General features: G+C 40.4%; 1 protein-coding gene across 1 annotated transcript in view; it reads right to left on the bottom strand.

The window, feature by feature from the left end:
- Positions 1-20,311, bottom strand: part of pde11a (phosphodiesterase 11a) — a 75,166-nt gene that overhangs the window by 41,109 nt on the left and 13,746 nt on the right. Inside the window, exons 3-5 of the mRNA XM_048192841.1 lie at positions 2,705-2,794; positions 619-759; positions 472-536 (exon numbers count right to left, since the gene is read on the bottom strand). Of these exons, the coding sequence (XP_048048798.1) occupies positions 472-536; positions 619-759; positions 2,705-2,794 (296 nt within the window). The remainder of the gene's footprint in view (positions 1-471; positions 537-618; positions 760-2,704; positions 2,795-20,311) is intronic.

Genomic DNA, 20,311 nt, shown 5'->3' on the forward strand with positions numbered 1-20,311 from the left:
CAAAAATGCTGTAAAAATACAACACAGTTCAGAAAACTCTGCAAGCAGTATTAAAAATGATGCTACACTCTATAGTAAAATATAATGACTGCCTCATCTTCAGGTCGCATAATATGGAGATGCAGTTTGAATGCAGTTTTTAAAAATGGCCAAACACAAAGAATCCCTCACACTCACACACACACACTCTCAAGCTCTCTCTGTGTGTGTGTGTGTGCGCGTGCAGGTGTGAGCGTGTTAGAGGTCGTAGCAGAGAAACAGTTGTCACTGTGGGGGCAACACATCAACACACATGCCGCCTGCTGCAGTTAACAGCAAACAAACACTGCCAACTCTGAAATGGCCTCATTAGCACTAAAGCAGCCCTGCCGGGTCTCAGCTCCTCTCTGAGGTGATATACAGTGGAATTATGTTTGTGTGAGAGAGTCTCTGTGTAGTGTGCGTGAATGTTTAACCTGCCGTCAGTCGCACCTGTTCTCCATGTCAGCGCTGCACTTAGGTGACAGAAGCTCAAAGGACTTGGTGAACTTCACCACCTGCAGGAGACATTAAAGTGTGCAGGATTAGAGAGACGCAGCAGGTAGAGGATGAAGAGGAAGAGGAGGGATCGGAGCGTACCGGAGATTCAATGTCCTCCAGCAGCTGGACGGAGCAGCGTTCACACTTCAGCAGAGTCTGAGCTCGATGCATGATCTTCCTCACAATCTTCTCCAAATCGGTCTGCTCCTCGAACAAATCATTTACAACCTCCAGAAGAGCCTATACACATAGACACACAGAGAGAAATAGTGAAACGCAAGTATACGAATGCAAATATTTCTAGCTATGCAACAAGCTAAAGTCATTACATTCTGAGATGTGTTACATTCCCAAGTACGCACTGCATTATGTGTGTTTCTGCAAGGGCCCTAAAGAAGGAATTAATGTACTGTAAACTGTCTTTTAATTGGCTAGTTATGTCTTTAACTGCTGTGCCAAGCTGAAAGTTGGTTAAGATAACTGTGTGAAGAGTTTTGAAGTATTGAGAAAGCTGTAACTGTATTAAATGTGCACTTGTAGTGTAATTCAATTCAAGTACATTTAAGAAACAACAAAAAAAAAAAAACCCTGTACCTACAGATAATTGTCACGGTTTGGTTTGCAGCATGCACGAATGAGAGGTCGGAGTAACAAAACAAAGAATGTTTATTTTAAATCCATAACACCCAGGAGATCTCAGGAGAAAATGTAGGAGAAACAGCAAAACCAGCATAATCCATAAACAAGAACAGACAAAGGACTCAACTGAACAGGGAGTATATATACACATGGCAAACATAAAGAGACACAGGTGATAATCATAAATAACCACAAAAACAAATGAGGGCATAATCAGTTACCAGGGAAACTAAAACTAAACAGAGCAGGGTAACAGGAACTAAAGGAAATGAAACAGAATATCAAAATAAGAGTCTATAGAACAGAACATCAACCTGACAATATAATATTAAATAAATAAAAGGCCACTTAAGTGTACTTAAAGAGAGTAAAGAGTGCACTTTGTAATTGTCAAAAGTTTTACTTTGTTTTAATAATCTTTTGTCATGTTTTAAATTACACTTAAGTTAAGTTAACATATTTTAAATGTTCTAAATTGCAACTTTATTGCAAATGTGTAATTATATATATATATATACATGTTTCAATGGAAATGATATTAAATATATGGTTGTCAATGGTTGTCAGTAACTTTAACCATATTTCAAAGACGATAAAAGTAATTATGAAATTAAATTATGAAATTAATATGTACTTAAGTCCTACTAGTTTGCACTGTTACCTGATTGGCATAACGAATTAGGCGCTAAAACATCAAGTGTGTACAAATGACCAATGCTATCATTCTTCTTCAAATTCCCTTTACAGTGTGTATCTACAGAGATCCACAGAAATTATGTGAATGGTCTGATGTTAACAGTAGTTTCTCAAATTCACCCATGTTAGTAGAGTGAGTATCATTATGTCTCACTCTAAAATCACTCCCAGCAAGTGAATGATCACTGAATGATCACTTGAAGTCCCTCAATTTATGCATATAGACCCTTTTCACATATCCAGGGTTCTGCTCAAAAGCAGAAGTCGTCATAGTTGAGTGAATTTCTATAGTGGAGACGACATCTTTGTATTCCTATTTGCTCCAATAGCAAAAGAAAAAAGATCCATGATAGTGTTTCCACGACTTTCAAAAAGACGGAAAGAAGTATATATATATATATATATATATATATTTATTTTTTTTAATTAATTAATTTTATTTATTTTTTTCATGAAAAACTTATTTGTTTTGTGATGTTCACAAGTGTGGAAACATCATCACATTCTGTGAAAATTGTCCATATCTTTCTCATTCTCTCTCTCTACATTCTTGTTTTCTTGCATTATGTTCCTCTGTGATCGATATTAAAATGTGTTGATGACGCTCTAAAGATGCCAGGACTCAGATTTATGCTTCCCCAGCCACACACACACATCTCTTCTTGATTCAGAACCTCTCGATGCAGGAACAGAGTGTGTAGGAAGCAAAAGATCAATAGATAGATACACACATACTACGTAACAAACACCCACATGACATTTATAGCGTGCGCACACACAGCGCTGTCCTGTTACAGTAGGAGGGGTGCAGAGATATAATACGGTTTTAATGAAGTCAGTGTGTTCTTACCCTGCTCCTGTCGTACTCTTTCCTGGAGGCAGCGAACAGTTGGGCGTTTGAGATGGCGATGCCACAGAACGGAAGGTACATCTGCAACACCTGCACAGAAACAAAAGCGTGTTGAAGTGTAGCATCAATCTGAGTCTAAGGTGTCCCGGACAAACCCTGGAACAACAGTCTCTCCAAAGCCTTGTAAAGGACTATACCACTAGTTACAGTAAAATTATGTCACTAACAGAACAAATAGCAAACATACATATGATCTGAACTGATATGTGAGTTCATTATGGTAATTTTACTTACGTTTCAGTTTTACAAAATTTAATCAAATAAATTGCATGGTATTGTTCATTAATTATTCAAATATTCAAAAAAATCAAATAAGCCATTTTATTCACATCAAAATAAACTTCAGTTTGTCTAAAAGTAAACAACACTCGCCATCGTAAAAATGAAAAGAAACAGAATAGCATTTTTGCCTGACACGAGAGTGAAAAAACTTCTGCCAGACCGCCTTCCATATTCAACTTGTGAAAAAAAGAGTTAAAAAAGTGGTTACCCTTTTTCCATAAGTTGAATAGGGAAGGCATAGCCTAAGCGTTTTGAACTGCGAGAGGCATTACACTTTCTTCCTAAGTTGAATATGGAAGGCGGTCTGGCGGAAGCTAGATATTTTACTTTATAACTCGTTAAATATGGATATTTGTCTTACATAAATGCAAAAAAAAGTACCTTTATGATGTATGAATGCACTTTCTTGAGTTTCAAGCAGGTGGTTTCTGTGCACTGCCATTATAAAGCTTGGATGCATCAGGATATATAATATAACTCCGATTATGTTCATCAGAAAGAAGAAAGCCATATACACTTATATGGCTTGAGGGTGAATAAAGCTTGGGGTAATTTTCATTTTAAAGTGAACTAATACTTTAAGTATGATTTATATAAGCTGCTTTCCTCATGGAGACTGAAATTTTGTCCCCACAATGTCATAAATTTCAGGTTTTACTATTCTTGTTCAGACATGTTTACTAAGCTATCTAAATGGGGTCATTGCATAGACTTCAGCACATCCTGATATTGCTGAGTTAGATGCGTTCCTGGGTCAACATATTTTGTTGATCCTGGAACAACATTCTAGTCTGAAAATTTAGTCTTAACCCTATTCCTACCCCTAAAACTAACTCTACCCATAAGTTATCCCAAAAATCAGGGGGAAATGATAGATGAATAACACTAATGTAGAAGCACCAATTCATGATTTTAAGCCTAAACTTGACATAATCTGTAAACTTGTCCCTCAAATCTGATGAATCTGGTTGATTTGAATGTTGTTCCAGGATCAACAAAATTGTTGACTCAGGAACATGCTGAACTCAGCAAAATCAGGTTATGCTAGACAAATATTGGTTTCGTAAATATTTTATGCAAAACCTTTTTTAATTATTTATTTCTATAGCACTTTTACAAATGAGGACATGCCCAAAAGGAGGTTTTAGGAGATTTTGCCAGGTTTAGCTTACGTATACAATTGGATTGTTCCTATCTTTTGTTGTTGTTGTTGTTATTTAAAAAGTTACTCAAAAATAAATATTGTAATTTCAGCATTCAATCTCCCATACACTGAAAGGATTTATTTGAAAAAAATTGTGTTATCTGAGTTAGTAAGCAATGAAGCACTAGAGACGGGAGTAGCTAACTTCATCCATTTTGTTTACTCATTCACTTCTGTGAATCTCACACACATATTATATCATTACACAACACTTTAACAGTTTAGACTTCCTCTTCAAAATATTAATCAACATAATTCACTCACAATTTTCACTCAGAAAATGCTAGTAAATTTCACGAATAAAGAAGAAAGTCTAAGTAACACGCTGACCATGTTCCTGTTAGCCATCTCAGAGTCAGACAGCTGCCTTCTAACAATCCTTACAAACGCTTTGAACATCTTTGAGCAAAGTCAGTGGAGAAAGTTCATCAAAACATCATAATATACATCATATACATTATTCACCCAATATTTCCTGTCCCTTCTTAAGATGTTCTTGTGCTCTCTGCCCACCCTGCCCTGCCCGGGACTGGTTACTACATGTTTGTGACAGTAGGAAACAGGGGCGACTTCAAACCATGTTTTTGATACACTGCAGTTTTAAGGAGAAAATACAGTACTCAGAAATGGTGTTGACTGATGAATTTGCACATGGTTTGTCTTAAAGTCCCCCTGTGATGAAAAGTCAAGTTTTTAATGTTGTTTATATTTCTATGTGGCGTTTTTAATATTCTTTAAGACAAGCCATGTGCAAATTCATAAGTCAACACCATTGCTGAGTATTTTCTTCTTTTAAAACTCCAGTGAACCAAAGACAGTCTCAAAAACATGGTTTGAAATCGCCGGTGTTTCTGACATCACAATCTGCCCTGTAACCAATCACATCAACAGGTCTGTTCCTATCATTAGCATACACAAAATACAGACATAACAATGATGTGGGCACTTGGCTCAAAGATAAAAAGAAACATATAGAGATAAAGAAACATATCTATATGTAAAAATCAGGTGAATTATGTATGTGAAGTATACTACAATGTCTTTCTCTGAGATGGTGAACGGGAACATGGTTTGTGTAACATTAGCAACACATTATTAGCTGTTTGATAACGTCGTCAAGAAAAATGCTAATCATATTAATTACCGTTATGTGTCTGATGTTGTAGAGAATGATACATTCTGATACATGTACTTGTAGACGAGCCTGTACAATTCACTCTTCCACTTCTTCTGAATCAGTTTCTGGTTCAAACATATATGCTGAATTAAACCAGTATTTCTACAGTAAAGTTTAGCAAGTGGATCAGGTAATCCGAGCTGCTGTGATTGAGTGGAGGCGGGGCTAATTAGCATATTCATGGTTCCGCGTATGCTAAATGAATCAAGGGGGTGGAGTTACATTCAAGCTATTTTAAAGCATAAAGAAATTATTTTCACAGAAAAAAAAACATTTAAATATGTAATTTTGATGATCAAAGATGAGTTTTAAGGGATCAAATTATTTGACTACAGGGGGACTTTAATGCATATTGAAAACACCACATATAAACAACAAAAACTTAATTTTCACCACAGGGGGTCTTTAATAACTCCATAACTATTAGTGTTCCACATATGCATGCAAGTGTTTGTTGTTTTGCCCAGTCTGTTAAATAATGTGAGTATGAGATTTTATGGTCTCCCTGCTGTTTGACTGTAAGAGGCCGTCTTGTGTGTCTCAATAACTCTGTTGGGCGTACTTTCTTCAATATCTTATAAACTCAACCTAATTGCAGTCTAGAATATAAAGAAGTGTGACAAAGACAGCAGAACTTCATTGTCCTGAATACATTTGCTGTTTCCTCACTCACCGCTGTTTTTAAAGGTCTGAGATCTCCTCTAGCACTCCCAGAATGCCAAACACACACTCAGACTGCTGTCAGAATGACAAAAACACATTCACATTTCTCTTTTAGGGAGCCAGAGAGCCTCTCTGAGAGAAATGAGTGTAGTCATAATGTTGAGAATAAACAGGTTCATATTAAAATTCTGTCAGGAACCACATCAAAACCTGCCTCAGGACAAGTCAGCATGACACCACAGAGAGGCCTGGATGAATCTGTCATTCCTGAAGTCACAGAAAGCGCAGGTAAATGGGGTCCTGGAGTAATTGGATTCTGTCTGACTGCCCATTAGTCTGGGCTGCATGGGAGACTGCTGCATTGAGCCTGTTTACCATGCTGTTAAAGCGTTTAATAAAGAGCGGATGTGACCTGAACCTGTGGGAGCGATCAACAGATTCTCACAGCACATATTCTGCTCATTTAAACCGTTGAGCTAATGAAACGAGAGAATTGAGCTCCTTCACATGGAAACCCACAACAACTTTATACAAGTTATGACTGAACTATTTCATTACTACTTTATTCCACTGTGGGCCTTCTAAGCAAAGTTTTGTTGCAGGTGTTTTTCCTAAACTTGTTTATCGCTGAAATGTAACTCTCAAGCTCTCAAACTGTCATGACTGATAGGATCAGAGACTAACCCTAACAGGCAGCAGTTGCTACACGCAGCCAGAAACAACAGGTTTGAAGAAAACCAACAGAGAACATATTGCGTATTTCGTATTGCGCTATACATACAAAAGTTCAAGTGTGGTAAACTTTGACCTTTGGATTTGTATAATAAGAAGATGAGTGACCAGTGGAGGATCTAAACCTCACAGACTGAGTTCTTGGCTGAGTTAAATGTAGCACACATGAAGGAAGCAACAAGTGTGTGATTCTTTGGGGTTCTTTATTCAGCCACCACCATTTGCACGATCATTCACAGATCTGGTCACAGCTACGGCTCCGTACAATACTGACAATGGTGCCAAAAGTAACATGAACGACTGCTAACCCTTCTTTTCTTCTCTTCTAGGTCTAATACCGGGCTACCGCCACCAACTGGATACCCATAGCATTTAGCTTGGTTTACAGGTTCCTGGCAATGTGACGTCACATTAGCCACAGGCCCCACCCACGAATGTTGACAGACAATGCCGTTTTAACATAGAACTGCCCTGAGCAACTTCACAGCGAGTTGTACACCTAAAACGCTTGGGAGATGTTCTCATCAGTGCAACAATGGCACTGATGAGAGCATCAGTGCATTGTTGCACTGATGAGAATGTCTCCCAAGCGTTTTAGGTGTTCTGTAGCTGGATGGATTAATCCACAGAGCTCTCTCCATTTACTTCCGAAATCTGAGTCGCTGAAGACGAGGTGGATTATTTTTGTTTTTGAAGAAAATGCTCCCTCGGTTCTACCAAAATTCATTTATGTCTGCGCAAATCATTTCACACCGGACTTTGTGAATGAATGTCAATACAAAGGGACAATACAAAACAGAGGTTGTGCTAAAAAGTTGTTACTCAAGGATAGATCAGTACAAACTGTTCGTGATCCAGCTTACAGCCTCCAGAGTGATACTGGATATGGCAGTAATACAGGTGAGAGCACTTTATTACAGTTCATCGGAGTTGATTTACGGATATAAAGTTTACCAGTTTATTAAGCACCACTCGAAAAGGCATAAGGTCTTTATATATTTGTTTACTGTTAGTTGTAACAAGTTTTTCTGTGTAATTCGCTGTGTATGTTGATGATGATGCAAGGGAGAGAGTTTATGGATAATATTTTAATGTTTTATTAAGCTCTTACGGTGATTTTCTGGAGTGAAAATGAATGCTTCATATTTTGTGTGAAGTACAATAAACGTCATAAAACTCATCAGTAAAGTTTTGGCCATCATTCAGACGGGGTCTGGTACAACAGGCTTGTACTAATATAGTGGATAAAAACAAGAAGACAACTGTAACACAGTTCGTATGTACGGGAAGAAGGAGGCGGGAACCGGCGAACGTTAAAACAATAATCTTTAATAAAATAAACAAAGAACAAAACAAAAGTAGTGTAACCACACAAACATAATAAAACATAAAATAATATCCAGGCCTGGTCCTCTCTCATCCTTCACTGTTGTAGCTCCTCCTTTTATGCTCCTGGAGCTACTCCGTGAGAGACTCAAGGCCGGTGCGCCTCCCAGGTGATGCTCGTTATCACTTGCGTCACCGGCCTCGCGCCGTTCCCTCACGGCTCTCGCCCGCCCTGGTCGTCACATACCCCCATCGCCCCTCGCAGGCTGGGGGGTACTCCCGCAACTGCACTTACTCCCCCCCAGGGCCTGTCTCGGCGGCCGCAGCACCTGGGGGTAAGGACAGACGAGACGAGAGAAAGGAGACTGAAGCAAGGGGAGCGTCAGGACGAGAGAGGGGAGAGAGGAAAAAGAGAAAAAAAAAAAAAATTCTGGGTCCGGCTCCCAGACACACTGCCGCTCGGTCCTCAGCCTGCCGAGAGGCTCTTCCTTGCGGTGCCATGCGATGGCACTGGACGCTCAGTGGACGGCCCGATCCTCGACCGCCTCCTGGCGGCCGGTGATGGCTCCTCCGGTTGAGGGCAGCCGGCAGCGAGTCCGCCATCCCCTGCTCCTCCCCTTCATGGCGGACGGTAGCAGGCTCCGGCCCACGGCGGACGACGGCACCCCTCCGCTCCCTCCAGGATGGCAGCCACCCCACCTCGTCCCAGGAGCACAGCATCCAGGTCTCCGTCCCACCTTTCACCAGGCTCTAGTACCACCGCCTCGGGCAGCCTCTCGCGGTCTTCACTCCCACGCTGCCCGAACTCCGTAGCACCGCGATCCCCCTCAGCAGCAAGGGCTCTCCGACAGCATGTCCCTCCTTCCTCCTGGGTTTCGGCACCAATGTAACACAGTTCGTATGTATGGGAAGAAGGAGGTGGGAACCAGCAAATGTTAAAACAATAATCTTTATTATTGTTGCACACACTGAAATGGCACGTTTTTGCTCACCCCCAAAAAGTAGCAAACTTAACATGCTGTAAAATATTATCTGTGGGGTATTTTGAGCTAAAACTTCACATACACACTCTGGGGACATCAGAGACTTAATAGGTCCCCTTTATGTACATTTACACATGTGATTTCTAGGGTTGCCCCTTAATATTTGACTAAACGTTAGTCTACGAGAAGAGGCTCAGTCGACCAAATTTTAATTAGTTGGTTAGTCTGAGAAAAAACTCCACAGGAAGAGGCAAAGTCAACAGACAACTGTCTAGCAATAAACATCTGCCAACAAGTGATAATTTAGCATGTGTCACAAGTGTGACATCTTGCTCTTTGTTACTTTGAGTATCCATCTTCACTTGGAGAAACACCACATTAGGGAAGTAAAATGGGTCATGCATATTGTTTCATGTTGACTTTAAAACTAACGAACAGTTTGAATAAGCTACATAATTAAGCACACATATTATAAATGCACTGTTACACACAGAACACCCATTAAAGAAGGCACAACAACATGCCTTAATAACAAACAATAAACAAAGTCCAAAAGAGGAGGGGGCTTTGGAGGTGGGTGCAGGGTAGGGAAACAGGACAAAGGCAGCAAAACTGTGGTAAAGTCCAGGGAGGAGATGACAGAGGAAGAAGTGAGGGAGGAGATAATGGGAGGAGCCAGAGTGGTGAGAGTGGAGGAGCCAGCTGGAATCCCAGGACGTAATTCAAGGGAGGGAGAAGCCATGGTGGAGACTTGGTAGATGGAACCAGGGAGGTGACTGACTGAGACGGGGCCGATGGTGATGGTGACCCAGTCAGATCCAAAGAGTCTGGGGAACACTCAAGGTCTTGGAGACCAAGGAAAGAGAGGCCAAGGCAAAGTCAGGGTGTTAGAGGACTGAGGCGGAGCCAATGCACATGAGAACTGAGGTGGAGCCAGAGGGAAGGTGAGGCCTGATGGAGCCAAAGGGGTGGAGGGACAGGCAAAAAAGAAATTCTGTAAGTCCATGGAGACGACAGAGTGAAGACTGACTAAGGCGGAGCCGAAGGGCCGAGGAATCCCAAGTGGAGCCATAGGGACGACAGTCTCAGGAGTCTCGGCTGACAGGTCAATGGGCCGAGGCAGAGTGACAAGAAAATGGGTCAACACTACAGGGCTGAGTTGGCAAACAATCAGCCCAAGGAGGATTCACCAAGCACTGAGCAGGTAATGCAGGAGGAGATGAAGGGCTGATGGACTGGGCAGTACAAGAAGGGGTTTATCAAACAGCCTTCCTGGCCAATACATGACAGACAGACTTCTCAGGAATGGCTTTCTTAGCTAACACAGAACAGGCAGATATGTCTGGAATGGACTCCTTGGCCGATGCGGAACAGGCAAAGGAGGTGAGAGTGGGAGGCAGGGCGGGAACATAACAGACATCAATAATTCAGTGTTGGGCAATAAAACGGGCTGGGTGCTGGGTGATGAAATAGGCTTGGTGCTATTATCCTCCATGTCCTCAAATACAATCAGGGGTTCAGAGTTCCACGCATCCACATCTGCTGCATCTGACGGGATGGAGGTCCACACCATCCCTTCATTTTCCACCAGTATCTCAACTGGCATGGAAGTTGTTGCCAGCTCAAGCACCTGGTCAGACATGTTAGGCTCGGGCTCCGGAGTGATATATGGCTCAGGAGTCGGCTCTGGCATCACGGCAGGCTGGAGCTCTGGCTTTTCATCCATTAGGATGGTGGCGGCAGGTGTCACAAAGTGCGTGGCGTGGACAGTGGTTAGCTGATCCTCCTCCACCTCCTTCCCATTTAAATACATGACATACTGATACAAGTATATTTTAGTTTACCATAAATGTTTGTCAGTGCATTCAGCAGTCCACTTTTAACCATAGTTTAAAGACAGAAGTAATTATGAAATTACATAAAAAGAGGTACTTAAGCACTCTAAAGTTCAGTGTTTAAATGCAATTAATTTTTTATTTTATTTCCAAATGGCATGCAATTAAAAAACATTACATTTAGTTTGCACTATTCTTTTCAAGTATATTATTTCCAAAATAAGTACTCTTTTTAAAACAATGCTAAAATGTACTAATATGTAGTATGAAGTATGAAGTAAATACCATGGTATATGTATATATAATCATACTGTTTTTTGTTGTTGTTTGTTTTTGTTTTTTTTACTATGGTAATTGTATGGTCTTCAATGAAGTATCATGGAGTATGAGTGGTACAGTAATTTTGTAAGGCCTCTTTCAGCTTAAAATCCTAAGCAGGGAAGCATTTTCCAGTGGGACTGAACACCAGCTGTATGGAGAGAGAGACACACATTTTGTAAGACAGATCTGCGTCACTCTGCTCTGCGTCACCGTCTGAGAGAATATGATATTGTATTGAATATACAGTAATTCCTCAGCTCTTCCTTCTGCTAATCCCACAGAGAATTCACAGGACTATTCACAGTACTGTGGCATTTCACAACAAAGACCAGAGAGTGGTGTGCCCATCTGGAAGCCCAGCAGCACATCTAGACTATCAGAAACACACCTGAATGCAGATCATCAGCAGAGCTTTCAAACAAATAGCAGATTTGTGGCCTCAACATTGAACAGTATGAACTGCTGTCTCATTGATTAATTTTTTTTTTTTTTTTTTTTTGAAGAAGAAAATTTGGTTTTGTTATGTGGGTGTTGCTAAGGTGTTGTTTTCAGGGCACCAAGTCATTGCAAGGGCACTGCTATGAATTTTGGAGTAATCTAGTAATCCGAGTGATCTTTTTCCAATTTATTTATTTTTTCTCGAGTAAATGTTGGAATACACTACATAACTTTTGCACAGTTTTTTGCCCCAAATTGCAGTCTGATCAAGTCAACGCTAGTTGCTGAAAGTCAGAGCCTGACAGTCTGCAGATTTTGGCCGGTTGGACTTGACAGATTTTACAGAAAATCGTGTAGTTTATGGGCATAGATTTTGATTCTTTAGTTTCAGACTTTCAATCCATCTAGTCGGAGGATATTAAAAAGGTTTGATATTTTGAGTCGAGATAGTCACAGGTGCTTCTCATCTGTTGTGTGACTGGCTTAACAAAGTGCAGTAAATGGACAAAATCAACCACAAAGAGACCAGATGACACTAAAGGTCCTGGAGACCAAGACGGAGCCACAGGGACAAGCGGCCGAGGTAAAGTCAGGGTGTCGGAGGACTGAGGCGGAGGACCAACGTAAAGCCAGAGAGAAGGCCGAGCCCGACAGAGCCAAAGGGTGGTGGGATGAGTCGCAGACGAAGGCCCGGAAGTCCATGGTAAATGCAGAGAGATGACTGACCAAGGTGGAACCAGAGGTATGAGGAAGCCCAGTGGAGCCCAGGGACCAAGGTGGAGCCGAGGGAGCGAGGAGCCAAGGTGGAAACGACTGGTCAATGGGATAAGGTGAAATGATGGGCTTGGAGGTTCTAGGTGGAGCTAGAGGGTCGAAACTCCAGGGCGGAGCTGGCAATCTGGAAGCAAATGGCAGATCCAGGATGCTAGGTGCAGGCAGCTTAGAAAAGCTGAATGGAGTCAATGAAGACAGGGCCAAAGAACTGGGTAGCATGGGCAGAGGGTTACAAAATGATACCCTCATAAGGGGCAACCAAAATTTCTGACATGTCAGAAATTCATCCAACCAGAGGTTAGTCGGGAGAGGTTAGTCACCTCTCTTTTCCCCCTGTAAACTGCATGACAAATGACGCACCACAAAGACAAATTTCGGCCCGACTAAAAAAATAAAAAAGGAGAGTGATACAACTCATAAATCATCTCAAATTCGGACAAAAATTGCAGTGTATGCCCAGCTTTATTCTGTCACGCTGAGGTTGCAGCAAAGGATGAACAGGAAGCAGGATCTAGACACAGCAGTATATATTTAATGGCAAAATAAACAAAACAAAAACACTCAGGCAACTAGGCAATCTTGAAAAACGCGAACATAACCACATAATAATGACAATATTGGACAAACTCTAGCACAAACTGAGGGCTAGATATACACAAACTAATCAGGGATAAAACAGGACACGTGTGACTAAATTAATGAACTAATGAGTAACCATGGAAACTAACAAGAAGCGGGAACAAGGAACAAAGGAAACAGGAACAGAAAACAGTGCAGAACTAACTCAATATCAAACTCCAACACAGATCAAATAAGACATAATAACCCTGAAAAATTGTTTATGATTAAGGTAATAAATTAAAATAATATCGTAAAAAAATACCAGTTTGCAACATCAAGCAGCATAATAAACAGTTTTTGTTTGACTAAAATAACTAGAAAGCGGCTGACCTCAAAAGCGCCTGCGTTTATGCTAAAAATAAAGTGGACTGTAGTATTGCACAGAAAATATATATATATATATATATATATATATATATATATATATATATATATATATATATATATATATATATAATTAAATCATAACGCATTATATTCAATTATAATATAAATCGACCAAACAGGGAATTATGCACATATATTGTGAATTAATTACAACGGATTATAATTAATTACATATATGGTTCAGGATTAGTTCTAGTTTAATAGTTAATTTTTAGTTTGTCCAGCAAACTATCAGTTTTCCTTATCGACTATTATAAAAGGAGATTATTCCTCTGGCCACGAGAAATAACTTCCTTTTCTAGCATTAAAGTGTAGAGCAGTTTGCAAAATCGAAACGTAAAAGTGACTTGATTTGCTGAATAAGCAAGAGAAACAATCAAGCATGAATATAATGGATTTAATATATGAAACTACAAATACATAGGCTATACAGCTAAATATACACAAAGAATACACATATATACAAAAGTGAAAGTAAAGACAGGAAAAGAGAGATGGCGAGGGACAATCGAGAGACAATCGAGAGACAAAGGAACATGCGTGTGTTGTCTTTTAAGGACAAACAAGCCAAAACGCCTCCTGGATGAACAGCCAATATCCAGCATGGATTTTGAGGAGGGAAAAGTTCTCTTTGTCTTGTCATGCGGCTCAATTTGCATAATTTATGATGGGTTCAGAATTGGTAACTTTTATCCAAAAGACTTTAGAAATAGACTAATGCATGGTATCGTAACAGAACATACATAATTAATTAAAGCATCCTGAGAGAATTATGACCGGGTGACAAAGACATAAAGACAGAGATACAGTCTTACACTTGTATATAAAGGTTTGGGGGTGCAACTCACACAACTATAGTTGTAACTTAAATGAAGTACATGCTTAAAACTGAAATACATGCTTACAGGATTACATCTCAATCATCTTTTATTGAATGTGATTTAAAGAGAGTCCTGGTATGTTCTTCTGTGTGCGCGCGTACGTGTATTGGAGTTTGATGACGTCTGGAATGTGGCCACATGGCTTGGCATAATTCGATCTGAGTTGATCGTGATCGTTTGAAGTCACAAGGGAGAGATTCGTGGGTCCATCGACACAGCCATAAAATGTGTCACGTGGGCTGTTAATGTCAGCCAGGCCATAGCCAATATGAGATTTACAAACAAAAGTTCAAGAAGTTAAAACTTTAATGAAATTTATAGTTGACTTGCTAATCTGATCCTGTGCAGACACTACAACGTAAAGATTCAAAATGTATCATGTGAAAACTTTTTTTAAAATTGGACATAGCGTTGTTATGGAGCCTCACACACGACATGCTGGAAAAAAAAATATGTATGTCGTGTTAATTAACACATCGTTCCCACAGCTTACTAATATGTCAGCACATTTTACTAGTTCGTTCCCTCATTTTAACTAAATCATGTGCACAATATAATTCTTTTCAATTATTTGTGTTCTTGTTTTATTAAATCGTGCACACAATATAATAAATCATTCCCTTTGTTTTAGTTAACTCAAATCAAGGGAACAAATTACTACAAAGTGGCCATGATTTACTAAATCGAGGGAACAAATTATTATATAGTGTGATTTACTTTAATTCAAGAGAATTATTAGTACTAAAGTGAGAGAACAAATTCTTAATTCGAAACCACAGTATATGTAGTAGGCTGTCCCATGTTTCAAATTTTTAGCACACCGCTCCTCAAAAGGCCGCAAAAACATGATATCATTCATGCCTGTGGCACAAATGGTGCGGCACAAGTTACATCCTGAAGTTTAATACTTTAAGCTTTGTTCAAATCACTAACCCTAAACATAAATAACAGTAATAGTGATGCTTTCCCAACAAACACCATTAACATACACAAGAGCAGCAATAGCAGAAATCCAAAGCTCTGTTAATAAGTGATGAACTATATAGTCTAGACTCATGCAGCTGAACAACCCATAATTGTTTTTCCACAAAATGAGCAGAACAAAACCTCACCTTTTCATTAAATATACAATATGTCTACTGTACTGTATTGGAAAACACTGTGGTACTAAGACTTTACTGCCAATACAGAATCTAAAAGTGGCACCTTTGTCTCTGTGGGCTGGAAACAATAACAAAGTTTTCTCTGTTCTGCCTCTCTGTCTCGCACACAGGGAAGAGTTTCATCATTAATTCAGCAGTTAGTAGCATGCATGACATGATGCTTATGTACAGTGAAAAGCACATGAAATCTCATTGCACTGAACACGAACTGGGGCTCATACATGCAGTCATACGTCATACAGTCAAAATGTATATTCACCCTCATTCCAAACTAATTTGATTTTCTTTTTTCAATGGAAAACAAAAGGGGATGCATGCAAGATGACATCAAGCTCCACAAAAGTATAATAACAGTAGTCCATACTATGATTCCAAGTCTTCTAAAGCCATACTAATTTTGTGTAAAGAATAGACCAAGATTTATATTATTATTCACCACTGCTCTTGTGAAAAAGTACACTTCATGATACTTTTAAAAAGGGTATAATACTTCAAAAGAACATACTTAAGTGAAAATGTAATGTACAGGTATCCAGACACTTAATTGCACATTAACTGCAATTAAATGAAAATGTATTATCATTTAAATTTATATTAAATGCACTTCGCTGAACTTTAGAGGTAAGTAGGACTTACCTACATCTTTATATGCAACTTCAAAATTACTTCGACTGTCTTTGAAATATGGTTAAAGTGTACTGTTGAATGTACTGAGAAGCATTTATGGTAAACTAAAATATACTTTAACGTCATTTCTATTGAAATTGTATTGTATGTCATGTATTTAAATATATTTGTAATTCCACATTTGTAGTGATGAAGCTACAGTAGTTACAATTTAGTACAATTAAAATATATTAACTTTAAATGTAATATCAAATAACACTTCAGTTAAAATTGTAGGAGGGTTGGATCCAAGATCTCATCCCTAGGAAACCATGATCTTTCTTCGGGTCCGTACCTCTCAGTTGAAGAGGTACTCTAGTTGGCCCCCACGGTGCCAGGAGTCCAAAGCGGTGTAGACAGTTTCATTGTCCAGGATCAGAGGCGGGGTGGGAGGTGAAGTTCATATGTAACGGGGTTAATTTTCTGGGATATGGGGAAGGGAGCAAAGTATCTGGGACTTAGCTTTTTGCTGGAAAGGCACAGTCTGATGTCCCGGATTATGATGGACACCTTCTACCTGGGCTGGTAGGTGGGAGTATCAGTCTGCCGGGCATCAGTGTGACACTTCTGATGGTGTACTGCCCATTGGAGATGGTGGTGAGCTGTGTCCCAGACCCTTTTGCTCTCCTGGAACCAGTGAGTGACTGATGATACATCCGATGGCTCCATGCAACCACAAGAACAAAGGGGGCTGAAAGCTGAGTACACACTGAAATGGGTGAGACCAGTTGCTGGCTGACAGAGAGAGTTTTGAGTGTATTCGGCCTGGGCAAGGAAGCGGTTCCAGGAGTTCTGGTGACTGTGGCAGAAGGTTTGTAGGAATCGTTCAATCTTTTGTATCTTCCTTTCCATCTGGCAATTGGTTTGAGGATGGTAAACGGAGAAGAAACTTACAGTCACACCTAGGAGGGTGAAAAAGGATTTCCAGACCTGGGAGAGGAATTGAGCACCTCGATCGGAGACTATGTCTTCTGGTAGTCCAAAGTTGCAAAAGAACATTGCGCATTCCTTGCATCCTTGGGCGAACCTTCTCACTTCCTGTGCCATGCCAGGCCACCAAAAGTGATCTTGTAGCAGCAAGAGGGTTTGATTGATCCCAGAGTGGCAGTGCCCAAGGAGGAATGAACTGATTCCATCAGAGGGATGCAGTGAGTTCTTGGAATGTGGGTGTGACCCGTGGGTACCCCAAGGGAATGGGCTGCATTGGCTTTGGAGATCCTTTCGTCCAGGGACCAATGGACAGGGCTGACTATAAAACTTTCACATTCTTGTTCCCTGGATGATAAAAAAAAAAATTGAAAAATCAAAACGGGTGAAGAAAAGGGCTCATCTGACCTGTCTGGGGTTTAACCTTTTTGCCTCATGGAGATACTCCAGATTACAATGGTCAGTGAGCATAGTGAAGGGATTTCGGGCTCCCACCAGCAATTGCCTCTATTTCTTCAGAGCTAATTTGATGGTGAGGAGCTTAGAATATCCAATATCATAAATCTGCTCCAACAGGGTGAGTTTTCTGGAGAAGAAGGCACATGGATGGAGTTGTGAGGGCTGCCCCTGCTGCTGCGATAGCACCGCTTTGACAGCCGATGTTGATGCGCCCACCTCCACTACAAAAAGTTTGTTGGGATCTGGATGAACTAGGAGTGGTGACATGTCCACCAGCACCACAATACAAGCAGAGTATCTGGGTCAGCCGATGTTGCCTCTCTACTGGAGAGAGATGTGTGTGGTTGATCTGCATCAGTTTGTGGCCTGGTTTTGGATAGCTGGGGAATTCTGGCTAGCGATGGAAACAGGGTAACTGCTGGCACTGCTGGTCTTCCATATATCCTTTAACTCTATTGGCAACCAGGATGGACAGCTGTATGAAGCGCTCAAGCCCAATGGAATCATCATAAGCTGAGAGATGCAGCCCCAGATCCAGTTCCAATCCTTGGAGGTAGCTGGTTAAAAGTGAGCTCTCTTTCCAGACACTGGCTGCTGCTTGGGTTTGAAACTTCAAAGCATAATCAGTTATGGAACTCTTGCCTTGGCGTAAATGATAGAGTTGCTCACCAACAGAAGAATCCCACATAGGACAACCAAAATATTCTCTGAAATGAGCCACGAAACAGTGATTGTGTCACTGGTCCTGCCTGCTGCCGGATGGCTTTAGCCCATTGGAGTGCTCGCCCGGTTAACAGAAATAGGATGAATGAAATCTTGGCTCTTTTGGTGGAAAAAATATGCAGTCTTCAGCCGAGCCAAAGTAGGGCACTGGGTTGACCATGGCACTGGCTGTGTAAACTGGAGGGGAAGAAGTGCCTGGTGCAGTGATGGTTCCGGGGGTGGTAAGGACTCTGCGGAGTGAATCTACCAATTCTTTAAAAGGATCCTGTGGGGTTCATGTTGGTATTGTCTGGTCTTCTGTAATGGAATACCAGACTCAGAGACCGGATATTCATCAAACCAAGTGATGAAAATGTACTGAAAATGTGTTCTCTTATGTGGTTGATGAGTGAGCTAATGAGGGACAGGTGCAGGTCAATAGAATTTTGGTGTGAGTGAAGCCGTTTCTCAATATGCGTTCTTGTCTGTACTTGAGTTCTTGTGGACTTGTGAAACGTCATCAGTCGCTGCCCAAGTACTGTTCCAATTCAAAGTTCACATCTAGCCAAGTACAGTTCAAATCCCTGGATGTGTTCTTGATCCACCCCTTATATCGAGGATGCATCGAGAGGTGACTTGTGTGGACTTGAGACATCCAGGTATCCCAGAATGCATCTTGCACTAACCAGCAAGCATCAATAGCAGAAGAGAAAACATGCATAATTTAAAAATATTACTGTTATAATACTACGAATTATAAAAATACTACTGTTAATATGTAAGGAAATGTAGTTTTAAGAGTTTTTCAGGCAAGAATGTACTGTTTTAAAGCTCAAATCTGTTGTTTATTGATATAGATAGTGCCTATTTGAAAATTTGATCTGACGTTTTCGGAGTTGTGAGATCCAGGCGATCCCTGGGCGCTCAGCACTCATGTGCCCAGCCGAGAGCAGCCTTACCTCGGCTAGTCCTTCTGACATTTTCCCGCTGGCTCTGATGTCTCTATAGTGGTTAAACATGAGATATAATTTGTCTTGTGTATATCTAACGGGCACTATTTGGCCTCATAAATCTATAATTTGTTTCCTGGCAAATCGTTTTGGTTGAGGGCAAAATTAAGTTTCATAACTTTATATATTTATATAAAGGCTATTTACCTTTACCATTGTAGCCTACTAGAGCACTGACTTCGTACGTTTGACTGAACTGTTTGCTTATTGTATAGCTTCACCTTTTACTTATACTTTTATAATGGCTATTATTGATCATTAAAAGTGAACCACATATGTTTAATATTTTTAAAATGTAAACGAAAAGAGGCAGTGTTGTGTTTTATATTTGGTTTTGTTATAAATATACATGCAGTGAAGATAATCAATGAACGTGTTGCCTGAACCACATTTGTGTGGCTATTAATATGTTTAAGATTTTTTTTAAATGAAAACAAAAAGAGGCAGAGTGGTGTTTTAACCCTTACCCTAACCCTCACCCTAACATATTTAATGTTATTGTTGACTAAAATATACATACAGAGATAACTGGAGTAGCCAGAGCAAGCTGAGTTACGCTATCAAGTATGCTGCTGTACAATTTGCAGACAACATGTCTATGTAGTATCGCAATGATTAGCATAAGTAGCCTTTAGCATTGCATATAAGTATATTTCTGCCTCATACAGTGATCAGAATCCCCATCGGATCGCAAGGAATTTATTTCAGACACCAGTTAGTTTTGAGCTGAAAATTGTTAAAAATATCTTAAATGTTGATAGCTGGTAACGTTAGCCTGATATAATAACATGGGAAATGCGCAGTGGTGTTGACCGTCTCCTGACTCAGGTAAACTCCACCTGTGTTCATGACAACTCCTCAAGCCCCTGTTGGTCCGCTTTGGACCAAGGTATTCGGCGGGCCAAAAAACACTGGCTGTTGGCCCCAAGGAAGCCCCGATGAGGCCCGATCAAGCCCCGGAAGTGACAGTGGAAAAGCGTCTGGCCCTGGCACACA

The sequence above is a fragment of the Megalobrama amblycephala genome, linkage group LG6 (genome assembly GCF_018812025.1).
Source record: "Megalobrama amblycephala isolate DHTTF-2021 linkage group LG6, ASM1881202v1, whole genome shotgun sequence".
In the NCBI taxonomy this organism is placed as follows: domain Eukaryota; kingdom Metazoa; phylum Chordata; class Actinopteri; order Cypriniformes; family Xenocyprididae; genus Megalobrama; species Megalobrama amblycephala.